Source organism: Odontomachus brunneus, unplaced genomic scaffold (genome assembly GCF_010583005.1).
Source record: "Odontomachus brunneus isolate Ranch 3 - 2012 unplaced genomic scaffold, Obru_v1 Obru_scaffold_015, whole genome shotgun sequence".
Lineage (NCBI taxonomy): Eukaryota > Metazoa > Arthropoda > Insecta > Hymenoptera > Formicidae > Odontomachus > Odontomachus brunneus.
Window position 1 is genome coordinate 2548659 of NW_022639465.1, and position 14077 is coordinate 2562735.

The following is a 14077-nucleotide window of genomic DNA, read 5'->3' on the forward strand; positions in this document are numbered from 1 at the left end:
CTCTCTCTCTCTCTCTCTCTCTCTCTCTCTCTCTCTCTCTCTCTCCTCCGGTGTCTACTTCCACTATCGTCCGTTTGTTCGTGCGACTCGACTTGTTTTAGCGTGAAATCATAAATCATCTGTGTGTCAAGCGATACGCGTGCATGTCGTGTCACAAAGTGCTCGTTGCAAAAGGCGAAGGTCGCGTGCGATAATTATCATTGGTGCGCGCGGTGTTGATGACGCATAAATGCACCGTTGTCGCATATCGACGACGTTTCTCTCTTCATCGAAATCTCACGTTAATGCCATCCCCACTTGTCGGCGTGGCGGCCGTCCAACGCGAAATTCGGTCGCGGCCTGCCAGATTCGGCCGCGGATGAATCCCATAACTGCGTTGGATGGCATACCGATCACGAGCCAGGAACTCCAGCCAAATCGATGCCTTCTCTCTCTCTCTCTCTCTCTCTCCCTCTCCTTCACCCTCTCCTTCTCCGTTCATCGATATCGTGTCCATCACGCGGGTCTCTTTGCGTTACGCGCGTTAATACCTGCTTGGATGTCCTTTCATCTCTCGGTTACTAACCCTCACAGCACGACAATCGAGTCGCAAGATAAACACGGAGACACGTATCTCCGTGCAGTGTATGTGAAACGAAAAGTTCGGTTTTTATTCGGCCAATATGCTCGCTTTACAAACTCTCGTTTACAGCCCTTGTCTTGCCCCCTCTCGTAGTGCGCTCGCACACTAATTGCACCACTTCAATTGCACCACTGTAATTAACATCAGGAGGCAGCTAATTCGATTGCGCGAGGTATGCGATCTCGAAACTTGGAGCGAAACGGCCATCGCCGCTCGGCGGCGAACAAAAAAATAGAAAGAAGTAGAAAGAAGAGAGAGGATGAAAAAAAAAACGTGAAAATTGCTCTTTCATATTGCATATGTCCCGCAAAGTTCCTCTAATTTCGTCTTAATTGCCGCGGGACATGCTCGATTCTGCCGCCCCGCACAGGGTTAATTGACGAATAACGTGCGAGTAAACTTCTCGCGCTCGCGCGTGACTTAACCGAAACTTTTCATTCGATTATCGTACAACGCGACTGTCCCCGAGGGCTCGTTAAGAACGATATTCAATCTTCATCCGTTATTTCTCAAACTAAACGCGAGACTCGAACGTTCACGTGCGTGACAGTATTAGTTGGTTCCCTTAACGTTTCGTGTGTTCGTTTCGTGTCGAAAGGATATTTATATTCGCAAGACTGACGTATTTGGATCAGCTTTATGTAAAACTTGATGGAAAAGACGATTTCCTTGTACTCTTCTGTGTGTGTGTGTGTGTGTGTGTGTGTGTGCGCGCGCGCGCGTGTGTGTGTGGCGCATATGTATGGCGAGTACAAGCACATGTGACTACGACGTACGACATGATTAATCACCCACAATGTAGTTTATGATAATTCGGCAACACAGAACTCGCGCGCCGCACGCAGTTCTGCTGCGCTCAAATGAGACCAATATTCGCGTCCGCGGCTGCTGCGTTCTCCCTCTCTCTCTCTCTCTCTCTCTCTCTCTGTCTTTCTCCTCCTTCCAGCTATGAATCTTCTTCAAGTCACACCGGTTACGTCGCATACGGCGCACACGGCGCGGTTAGTATTCCAGTCCAGATTTGCGAACCATTTTACAGACGGAAGACGAGAGTCGCACATAAGACACAGCTGATGCGCACTCACAAAAGGAATGCAGTCAGCGTAATGTCCTCGCTAATGCGGCAACCGCCGTATCCGTCTCGGTCCCGGTCTCCACTTCGGCTTAAACGATAAAATAAGCGATAATAATAACATTTTCCTGCTAAAACTCTATTTACTCGGTTTACTCGTGTCCGGGCCAAGAGAAACAGTTGTCTTTTTGGCGCGAAAGGTGAAAAACGTGCAAACACATGGGATTATCGAACCGTGATAGCATCATGATTTATTTGGAGCGGGATCGAGTTTCGCGGACAGACACGCCAAATATTTGCATTTCGTGCTTCGCGTAATTAGATTCTTTGAGAAAAATACCGGATCGAGGAACTAGAGGCTACCAAATTTCTGGATTTTTCGCTCAAAACTCGACTCGTCTCGACCCCTTGGCGCGTCCAGGCGCCGGTTAAAAGGAACGGAACGGTCTTCCGTCGGGATCAGATGATCGTTAAAGAGGAGAGAAGAGACACTCGGTTAGCGGGGAAGAATCTTGCTTTACGCGCGCATCCACGCGCGCGAGTACTTCAGGTCGCTTTTCTTGTGCGACCCATCGCGAGAGTGAGTGAGCGCTGCGCATGATACAAATCACGAATTCAATTACTTTCGCGTGACTGAGACCAGGAGAGTATGTAAAATGCCTCCGCGTGTAATTTTTTTTTTTTTTCTTTCACTCATAATCCCACGCAATCAATCGCGCGTGAGCTTCCGTGTATCCGCCTCTACTCGCAATAATAAATCCTGGTCGATATGCCGCGCCGGTATACATACTGTATACAGCAAGTATAATGCAAGGCATTGGCGAAAGATTGAACGACAACAGCCCATCAAGATTGTAATATAAATCAGCCCGCGCTAGCACGGACAAAGCACGACGAAAATAGCGTGTTTGATCGATATTGGGACCACGCCATTCGTAACGCCACATACACATTGTTGCACGTTGCGCACGGCTGATTGCAGTCCCCGAGCCAAAACACCCGCGGATCCGCGAGTTACAGATCTATCATTGTCCGGCGATCACCAACGGCTCGTAGAAACCGCCTAATTTACGGACGACATCTATTGTACCCTTTTAACCGAGAACATCGTAGCTGACGTTAAAGAGGCCGCGGTTACTCCGCCGCTGGAGCAACGTACGTTTCCAGTTACCAGTGTTGGGTGAAAATCAACCACACAGATACGTCCCTTTTTTCCCTTTTCTCTCCTTTTTCGATTTCCTTCGAGTCCCAATATGGCGGCACCCCTTTGTCGACGCGCGCGGCGTATACGCGAGTACTGTAAGCGCCGCGCGGAGGAAGTTCATGTACGCACCCCCCTCAAATCACAGACAGACAGAGTATTCGTGAAAAATTGCATTTACAGCTTCTCCATTCTCGCAGCAGACGCATCGGAATGAGAAGTAGGTGGAAAGAGAGAAGCGATACCGGCTGCCCCCTCGCTCAATCGATCGTGAGTGAAAAAGAATGATGGCCGAGAGTGCGCGACGCTGGACCCGAAGCGCGTCGTCTCCGCACTCTCACGCTCGATTAACGCCGCGCGACGTCGCCATCGCGAACGCGATAAACGAGAAGGAGACCGTGATTTGCGCGAGGCACGGCGAAATTATAGCGCGCGATCGATCGGAGGGCACCGACTATTTCCAGAATTACGCCGTGGCCGGGAGAGGCTCGGGTTCTTCGAACGACGCTCCGCGTCGACACAGCGTGTGAAAAGGAAAACGTGTTTTACTCTCGCATCACATCCCATCGCTTCGTGTATGCAATCTCAATTGGTGTTCTTCTCCCTCCCTACCTCCAAATGGCGGCCGAGCACTAACATCGGAGATGCCGCTATGAATTTCCGCTTCCGTTGCGCCGTTGCAAAAAGTCGCGCGGCGCGCTCGCGGCCAATACGCGAGGGCGATAAAATTAACGAGCGGGGCACGCGATCCGACCTTTAAGAGGTCGCATCGGTCGAGCGCGACGAAATGCAAATGCACGACGTATACACATAGGTACCATTAATGCAGTCCCATCTCGAGAAATCGAGATGTCGAATCGTTCTGTCAGGCGCAACAAATCTAAATATTCGTGCGTCATGACTGTGGATCATTCAACGAATAGGCGACGCTGCTCCAAAGCAGCATCTCTATCATCATTTGTCGGGTTTGACAGCTTCACATTAACCTGTGTAACGCGAACTATGAACGAGCAGCTGATTGGTAACCCAGTTTAGTAAAGAGATATTTCAAAACGATACGAATGGTGAAATGGAAGCAGAGGAGCAACAGGAGGAGGCCATCGTAAATATCGAAATTAGTTCTGCGTGTAGATATAATATTTGTATGAAATTACCCTTAACATAGCCGGTGATTCTCTGTATGGTGACAGGTCGCTGCTTTGGAGGGCGTTACCTTCGAATGGTCATGACGCACGAATATTTGTTGCGTCTGACTGGACAATTCGATATTTCAATATTGTTCGAGACGGGACTGTATTAACCCATTAAGGCCCAAGAGAAAACCGCTAAGGATAGGCTTTCAAAAACCATCTAAATTAGGGCAAAACGTCGAAATTTGTTAAAAAGCGAAGAAAAATTTGTGTTGGATTTCAAAATTCAAGATGACGGACCAATATGTCAGCCCGAAAATTTGATATTTTGATCTATTTGAGTGAAAATCCGTATAGGGGGATCCGTTTGGGGTTCGCTGATTATGAATATGCGCTTATTTTTTCAAAATTCGTAATGGCGGATCCAATATGGCCGCCCAAAATGCGAAAATTTGACATAGTTTTATTTGGCGAAAAATCCAACCAAATTATAAGCTACCTTTCGAAAATGTTTGTTTTGGGGCAAAACATCATACTTTAGCAGACTATAGAGGAAAAATGGTTTTTTGACTTTAAAAATCAATATGGCGGCCAAAAATTTTTAATTTTGATTTATTTCAATGAAAGTACGTTTTGAAAAATTTTGAAAAAATAAATGCATATTCACACTCAGCGAACCCAAAACCCCCCCTATACAGATTTTCACTCAAATAGGTCAAAATTTCAAATTTTCGGGCCGACATATTGGTCCGCCATCTTGAATTTTGAAAATCAACATAAATTTTTTTTCACTTTTTGACAAATTTCGACGTTTTGTCCTAATTTAGATGGTTTTTGAAAGCCTATCCTTAGCGGTTTACTCTTGGGCCTTAATGAGTTAATGGAGTATCTGATGTACGCTCCTGGGGATCCCCCGGCCAGTACAGAGACTCGCGGAAGAGAGCGATTAAAAAGTCTTTATTGCCACGCGACACGTCGATAAACAGCTAATAATAAGAAATCTCCGCGCGTGTGGATCGCGCACGTTTCCTCCACCTTCCAATCGGAGTGATATACACCTGCGAACGTGCAGCGCGTGCTCAGGGAGCATTCTGCGCCGCTCGTATCCGTCCGTTCGTTTTACTGCGACGCGTTATCGCGCCGGACGATTTGTTCGATTACTCTTTCACGCTTGTTTACAAGCTTGTATCGTGATTTCAATTCTCAGCTCGGCGACGTTATCGTAAACGCGTTTACTGAGCATTTGCGTAAACTGCAGTTACTTGTTTGAGAGAACATTGTGATAGCGTTACTCCGCTGTTTTCTCGATAGAATTGTGATATGCACGAGTAGTAGTAGTAGTAGTGGTGGTGGTTATGGTAGTAGTAGTTGTAGTAGCAGTAATAGTAATAGTAATAACAATAGTAACGGTGGTGGTAACAGTAGATTAAAACCCGTAATAGTCGTTACTCAAAATTCCTCTCGAGATACTCAGATTTAAGTTAGATGAGAGTTTCTCAGTTGAATCGCGATTACAGATGTAATGTTATATACATCATGTGACTGAAAAATTGGCATCTAATTCTGATTAAAAATCCGAGTATCTCATCACATGAGACTAGTTTCGAGCGACAGCTATTAATTCGAGTTCTATGACTTATATTAACAGTCGTTATTTGAAATTCCTCTCAAGTTAGATACTCAGATCTGAATCTAGAGTTGGATCTGAGTTTTTTAATTGAGACACGTGATGTATGCGACATTGCGATTCCACTGAGAAAAACCACATCAAACTCTAAACTTATACGCGAGTATCTCACTCGAGGCAAGTTGCAAGCGACGACTATTAATAGATAGATGTTGCTTTATAAAAGTGTGCCCCAACACGTAGCGTAGTCTGTTCTTTAAGCGCTCACGTAGATACCTCGTGTCGTCGCGTCACGCCAAACGAGAAATCAAAAAGAGAAGAGAGAGAAAAAAGGAATAAAGGGACACGACGAACGCGACGAGGGGGATCTCCCGCGCGCGACTCTCGCGTTTGCGAGAGCTCGGAAATGAAAATAATGTAACATGCTTCACGGAGTTTACTCGGCGATCGTCGTGATGGTAGTACAGCGAGTTCATAAATTTACTTTCGAGACTCGGGCGAACGTGCAGTAAGTAAACGAACGAGAGCGACTCGGAGCTTCAACTGCAGAAGGCTCTCCGTTGTCATTTTGATATTTAATTAGTTTGCTTTGGCCGGCGTAGTACTTGGTCGATGCCCACTTGAGAAGTTAATCGATTAGGCTTTGACGGACGCAGCTGGACCGCCAAACGGACGACGTCCCCTCGGCGTTGACGTAGCGCGAGGCATCGTCCTCCCGATTTCTCCGTTCATCTACCAAGAGAACGAGTCGCCCTGCCACTCGACCTACTCACTCGCCAACACTACAGGAATCGCGCTGTAGCAATCGCGCGATGCGGTCGACGGCGATCGATGTATCCGGCGGGATTTCGCCGACGAGGATCCGCGGCGCGCCACAGCCCCGAAATTGTCAAATCGCAAAAACGTCGCCGCGATACACCGCGCGCGCGGTAATGGGCGCGAGATTGGAAGACGATTTCGTGTGCATGGAGCTGGGAGAGGATCCGGCGAGATCGTCCTGAAATGCGACCGACAAAATCGCAAAATTTGAGCGCGCGCGGCCACGTGCCGCGAGAGAATTTCTATAACAGAATTTCTACACCTCTCGACGTGGCGCGCAGAGTGTTTCGTGGCATCCACTTCCACGAGGATGGATTCCTGCCGTCCCCGAAACCAATAACGAAATGCTCGGTGCGATGCGCGAAATCGCAATTTCAGCTGTGGAAAAAGTTCAGATAGCCAAACGGCGATCGTATTACCACCGGGCTCTCCCAATTTGCCGGCGCGCGTTTTTGCGAATTACTCGACTCGGAGAGGTGCGTCGCGCACGAGCAGACGGAACGACATGTCGCGAGGCTAAGATTCGATCGATGTCCTCGCGTGTTAGATCGACGCGGAATGTCGAGGAAGCGCGCTCGTTCCGAACAGCCTGTCCCGCGCGCGCATTCGCCAGCAAGTTTATGAAGAAATTTCTCGCCGCTCGGTATGCATTCACTCGACACAAATATGCGAAAAATTCTCGCAATTCACGGCGCGAATACCTTCTATTATATCGCGTATTGTCAATAAACGTGCTCGTCGTCGTCGTCGTCGTCGTCATCCGCGTTGCGTCGCATTAACGACGTTTCGCGTTGCATTCAATTCTCCGCACTCGGCGGGCTTAACCCTCCGCCAAAGTGTGTACACGTGTCTCTCCGTCACCCCGTTTTCTTTTTTTTCTTCCTTTACTTTTTCTCTTTCCCCCTTATCCACACTACATTCACACTTCTCGGCTGATTTGCTACGAGATGTCGGTACAATCACGGTACATGGTGAGGATGGACGGAGGGGAAGTAATAAGGACGTACAAGAATCTCAATATTCACCTGTTCCGTTCTCTCCGCTCGGCCGGATGCGCGCATCGTACCGGCCTGGTCCTAGAATGTTATCGAGCACTTGCTTCTCCTTCTCGCGAAAGTTTACCTTTACCTGCGTACATCTGCAAAAACCAACGGAGACTTTGGTCAGATCGATCGTAGAGCTATGCGACGACGTTCGACCTCCGATTTTTATTTTCGCGTTCTCTTTCACGCACCACGTTCTCGAGATCAGTCGTGACGTTTGCGAGGATCACTCGCAATCTATTTCGCGCACTGACTCCGGGAACGGGTATTACTTCACATAGACCTCACTTTCTCGGAAAGAATTCTTTTTTCCTCATATACATACATACATACACACGCGCGTGCGCGTGGCGAGAATTTCATAGTAAAAATTACAGCAAAATTTTCCGAAAAAAACCGGGGGAAATAGATTGACATTCTACAATTAATCTCCTTACATGTATGTACTGCTTATATTTCAGGAACTGAAATGCTATTAAACAAATTTTTTAAAATCTGCTATGTTTCCGGAGAAATGTGTCATGTTTCTTAGCAAGATAACTGAAAAGAATATTCTCTTTTATATAAATTCTTTTCAATTTTGTCATGTTCTTAGTAGTCCAGGAATGGACTGCCAGGTAAGGCCTGTCTCACTAAAGAGCATAGTGAATTTCGCTAAAAGCATAGCAGGTTTTGTTACAAACATAGCAATTGTCTTAACAGCGCGTTTTTTAAAAAAGAATTTATATGAAAAGAAAAGAGAAAAAAGAACTACGATATTCTGCCCAAGACATGTTAAAGTGCCTGGTAAAAGGCTGTATATATGTTCCGTCGGGAAGAACGTGCATTCCCAGACATTGTCCTGCATTTCAGTTCTTAAAATATAAGTAGCATATACGAAACGAAAAGAATTACAGCAGAATGCCGATTCACTCTACAGTTAAAAAAAATTCTACAGAAACTGTGCTATTGTAAAATTTTCCCCTTACATGACGGTCTATTTCTGCACCACAATAACACACACAGCAAGACCGAAAAGAATTTATATAGAGGAGGAAAAAAGAAAAAAACAGATACAATTCTCTCTCTGTGTGCGAGGTATGTTAAAGTGCCCGGCAGAAGGCTGTACGTATCTTCTGTCGGGAAGAACGTGTATTCCCAGAGATCGTCTTGTATTTTGAGGTCCCTCTTACATTTCGCACGTGCAATTTCGCTCACGCAATCTGTTCGCGCACTCGGCGCAAGGAATTTCAAACGGAATGTGTGTCGATCGTGTTGAGCTTCCCGTATAAACTTTATGCACCATAACAATCCTATCCGGCTCAATAACATATATATTTACGAGCTACAACCGCGGAATTATATTTCTATCGTTGTCGCGCACGAACGCAGAAACGCGTGTTGTGACTTGATGTCAAAAACGCACGAGCGTTACATTAATGCACGCGGCGCGGCGACGTGAATGAACGCAATCGCGACTCTGCTGTGGGACCTCTCTGCTGTCGTCGGAAATTCGTCGGATATTCGAGCGTATCAGGGCAGTAACCTACCTCGATGGATGCAGCAGGGCCGCTAGCAACACCAATAACGGGAGTACTCCAGGCCACATTGCGCTGGCCTGCAACCGAACAAGATGCATATACCTTTACGAGAATCCTGCGGTGTGGTCGCGGTGAGCACGGGGACTCGCACATCAGCGACGACGAAACTTATACTTCAATCAATGTGCGATCTGCACACACGGAAGAAGGGAGACCGACTACTGGAGACCAGGCAATTCTTGGTGAAATACGAACAAACCGGAAAATTCCGCTTGACGTTACCAGAATTCTGCTCGAGTTAATGAGAAATCTGGTTAACTTGAACGCACGGAATTCTGGTAACTCCAGCCGGAATTCCTGCGGCTCGCTCATATTTCACCAGAAACTTGCTTAACGCGCGACCCAAACCTTTTTTCCCACGGGATATATTGTTCCGACACGTGGTCCGCGGTTTCTCATTTAGAGAACGTCACCAAGGTCACTCAGATGATTCACGCGACAAATATCGTTGTTTTCGCGTGCAAACCGTTCGCTCTCTCCCAAGACGCAGGCCATCGATTCGCGTCAGTATGCAAAATTCGCACTCGCACTGCACGCAGACTGATGGAATTGTAACAAAGCGAATATTTATTCTAGTCCGACCCGCACGAAAACAGTTGGATGTAATAATCGAACCTGCCTTTATCGTATCTCCGAATCCTCTGAGGATTGATCGAATTAAATCACTGCGTGTGCGTATCTAAGTACACAGAAATCAGTCGTGTTTCTCGTGCCACACTTCAGTGTCTACTCTGTCTATCGCGTGAAAATTTATTACGCGAGGAGAGAACACGGCTCTCTCTCTCTCTCTCTCTCTTTCTCTCTCTCTCTCTCTCTCCCTTTTTCCCTCTCTGTGTCTTTGCCTGTCGTACAATTTGGTTTTGCGACAAAGAAATCGGTGCAATGTCGATTAGCGCTCGCGTGTTACTGAGAGCTCCGGTGTCAACCGCGAAAATCTTGCTCACGGTAATCCCTTACCGCTCCCCGCGTATCTTCTCGTCTAGGCTAGGATGACGATCTATCTGTCTGTTTGTCTGTCCGTCCGCCCGTTCGAGCACGGTTAACTCGACTAACGGCGAATTGGACGCTTGCCCCGCGAACGTGAGTCAAGGTAAAAGTAGTTGTATCACGTTTAAGAATTGAGCCGCTGCCAAGATACGCACCGCCGACCTATTCCCACTACAACAACACGCGTGTGTATTCCGCGCGGAAAAAAGTAAACTATCGCGAGAAGTGCCGCGGCACGTGGCTTTATGCCACTCGAGTACACACATCGCGATTCTACGTAGCGTGCAGTCAGCGTCATGTGTACACGCGCTACCATTCTCTGGTACACCTTTTATACATCTACGTACAGGGCTATGTAAAAGGCTATTATGTTGATAGTTAACAAATAAAGAGTATCTTTGAATTTGCAGCAACTATTCCACTTAAAAAAAAAACTATTTTAACAATTTTAACTATTTTAATTACTCTACCTAAAAAAAAAACTAACTTTATCAAATGATGTTACCTTCGATACCAAACATTGATTGATGAAAAACCAAAATTTCGTACTTTGCTTGGTTTTAGAAATAATAGCCTGTAACGCCTGTATCTATTATATGTGTGTGTGTGTGTGTGTGTGTGTGTGTGTATATATAATAGAATACACATGTGTCTGTCACTCTATATGCGTTCCCTATATATTAATTCCTAAACCCTCTGATCGATCTGGACCATATTTTACATAGTTACTCTTGGACCCTGCGGAAAATAGGCTATGTGAAACCTGAACGTCTCACTCCCTCCCTCTGATTCCATCTCCTTCAAACTTTGCGATAATTTAAGTTAAGATATTTTAGATTTAAAAAGTTCACGATAACGCCAGATAACTTGAGTTCTGATGATATAAGGTTGAAAATTGCATAAATAATTTTAAGTGAGGTTGCAATATATCTGCTTATGATTTCGACCTGATATGTGTCAGGTTAGGTTGAAAATTCCATAGTTGTCGGTCTTACGGTGGGACGGTACGTATGGCGATGGCTACATCTCGAGTTCGCTGCACCATCGGCATGTTTCGAGCGGACGGGACGCACGAATTAGCAACCTTTCGACGAACTTCAGATAATTAGGGATGTTTTAAGGACGTGGAATTCGGTGGACCGCTGTAACATCGGCTGGCAATATCGGGTAACCCGAAAATTTCGAGTACGCGACCCGAGCTCGACTCACATTACACGGCCGACTCAACCGCGCTCGAACACGAGATACACACAGACAGAGCTACTCGAGAGACCTAATCGGCCGTTTGAATGCTTCGTGGTCAGTTTCTACCCTCCGGCGCCAATCCCGTTCGTCGCGCATCATTGTTACCGAGATCCCCCGCGCGTGTGATTTTTGATCCCCTGCTGAAGGCGAATCGCCCCGTTCGCTAAGAGGTCAGAGGTTTTGCGTCACGCGCGCAAAAAGCGTGACGGACTGAAATTCTTCCGCGGTTCAAGCGCCCTCAATTCGTGCAACTATGTCGAGATCGGGGGAGATTGAGAGCGAGTTGGTGCGTGCACCACTTTCACTACGAATGTACGTCATATTTGGCCACGTCCGTCGCAATCATCGACGATTTTCCGCCGCAAAATATTAGCCCATCTTGCCACTTGATTACACTGGCGATCAACGCATACAATACGTCAAATGTGTCGACGTAAGAGCAATTTTCACGGTCAATACGGTTGACACTTTGTCCCTGCCGGACGCAAAAGTGCGATCAAAATGATTGCGTCTAACGAGGTTGCTACGTGAACGGCAAGCGTGAATGAGCGAGTATGTAATGGGAGGTGTTCTTTTACAGCAACAATATTGACAATATCAATAATATTGATTAACAATGTCGTTCATGATATCGCGGAGGGAAAAGGATAGGTAAAGGTAGCTAGAGAGAGAGAGAGAGAGAGAGAGAGAGAGAGAGAGTGTGTGTGTGTGTCTTTATCGCGGCGCAACATCTCTGGTCGTGAATTATGTTGGTTTCACTGACACGTCATTAGCGAATTAGCGTCTCACCGGCGACCGAGATAAAAAGCAACCCCCTATCGTTCTATTCGCGTCCTACGACGTCTATTTGCGTTTTTATCTCCTCAGAAAAGGCGCCTGAGTGCGATGTAAATGTCGTGTCTCTGGTTGGAGAGCACAAGAGAGAGAGAGAGAGAGAGAGAGAGAGAGAGAGAGAGAGAGAGAGAGAGAGAGAGAGAGAGAGTGCATAATTCATAAGTTCATTTTAAGCACGAAGTCATGCTTAAGACGACGGTGAACGAGCTGCGACGGACGCGCGACAACTCGTATAAATATCGAGACAAATCCTTCTCCCAGCGAGTCCTTCTTTTGTGCAACAGATTTTTCCCGACGGTCGTAAAATTGATCGAAATTCACGAGCGAGCGTGAAGCAGGGGCATCGATCTCTCCTAGGAGTTTATTAGAGCCCCCACCCTGTTCGCGCTAAAGCTGTGCGAATGGACCACGCGGGCACCATAATTCATAATTCAGGCACGCAGCTGACTAATGGCGTCAAAGAAGAAGACCGTGCGAGCGATTATCACGAAGAGTCCTGCCCAGCGATTTACAGCACGTGCTTCTCGTGTTAACTCTCAGTGCGTCTTTGTCAGATGAATAACGTGAAATGAGAGACACCGTAATCGAATACATGATCGATTTCATCACACGACGCATTAGCTTATCGCGCGAAACGGATCATCGCTGTAATCAGTCATTGAATGACAAAAGCCATTTAATAGAGAGAGGTAAAGCGCTCGAAAATGCATTCGCGCCGTAGATCGTGCGTCGTATATTTGACATGTCCCCGAAATTCATCAATCTTGATGCAACTGTGCGGGATATACGTCACGTTTATCATTAAGTGAGATCCGACGGGGAGACGATAAAAGGAACGCACTTTGTACGCGAGGCGCACGTGAAAAAAGAAAAGAAAATGAGGCTATTCCGGAATTTCTGTCTCAAATTATCTCGGCGAACACCTAGATGCACCCCGCCTCGCATAAGTACACTCTCTCTCATCTTGATCTGCGAAATGCTCGCTTGCACACTGGCCCTCCATACTCGTCACCACCGTCACCACCGTCGCGTTATCGTCCGTTATTTGGAGAATTCAAAAGAAGAAGCAAACGGAACAGCCACCTCGAAGTTCTCTCCGTAATGAGCCGTGCGAGACAACCGATGCGATTTCGCGTTAAGAGATACGTTTTTCGATTGACCTATCAATCCGCTCGTCCATACTTGCGGATCCGTCTTTCCATTCTGCCAATTGTCCATATTTATCTGTCCGTCCGTAACGGCACGATCGTCGATGCTCTCATGTCCATCAGTCTATCTATCAAGCTATCCGTCCATCTAGCTACCACGCCTGTCACTTAGCTATCTGCACGTGCATATTTATTTATCTACGGCCCTTCCTTTGGTCACCCAGTCACTCTTTTCGTCCTCTGGTTACCTCTTTCGTTAATCACTTCCTAGTCGTTTGTCTTCTTCCACTACCGGTGCTCATACTTTGGGTCTTACTTTGGGTCGCCTACTCGATCACTTCTACGTCGGCCGCGCACTCTCGATCGTTGTCGTCCCGTATGTATTTCTGTCTCTTCTCCTCTGTATCTTTCTCTCTCTCATCCTCTTTTGAGAGAGAATGGGAAGGTCCCTGGGATATCCCGCGACTCCGTATCCCTCGAACGCCCGTCACCCCGAAACGCCGAGATTCGAGCGAGATTCGCGCGCAATCTTCCTCTCTTGCAACGCGGGGCGCACAGTCGAGTAAAATAAAAACACGAGGAAATATGAAGCCGCCCGGGGAAGCCTTACCTGGAGAAGCTGACAGTCCTAGATGCTCAGCAGCCCACTGCTACGCTCGATGATTGACATAATGCCGCTCTCTCAGATACCGGCGGGCGGCCGAACTCTCCTTTTGCTCTCTCTCTCTCTCTCTCTCTCTCTCTCTCTTTCTCTCTCTCTCTCTCTCTC

At 47.0% G+C, this 14077-nt stretch overlaps 1 protein-coding gene across 11 annotated transcripts in view; it reads right to left on the reverse strand.

The window, feature by feature from the left end:
• Positions 1–14077, reverse strand: part of LOC116841398 (glutamate-gated chloride channel) — a 98928-nt gene that overhangs the window by 44831 nt on the left and 40020 nt on the right. For 4 of the 11 annotated variants that reach the window (XM_032809276.1, XM_032809275.1, XM_032809274.1 and 1 more), the window contains exons 1-3: positions 13919–14071; positions 9044–9111; positions 7497–7609 (exon numbers count right to left, since the gene is read on the reverse strand). In XM_032809276.1, the coding sequence (XP_032665167.1) occupies positions 7497–7609; positions 9044–9102 (172 nt within the window). In that variant the 5' untranslated portion in view covers positions 9103–9111; positions 13919–14071. Of the gene's footprint in view, positions 1–7496; positions 7610–9043; positions 9116–9709; positions 10005–10051; positions 12236–13918; positions 14072–14077 lie in introns of those variants that run through there. The other 7 variants (XM_032809271.1, XM_032809269.1, XM_032809272.1 and 4 more) reach the window with 5 other exon arrangements.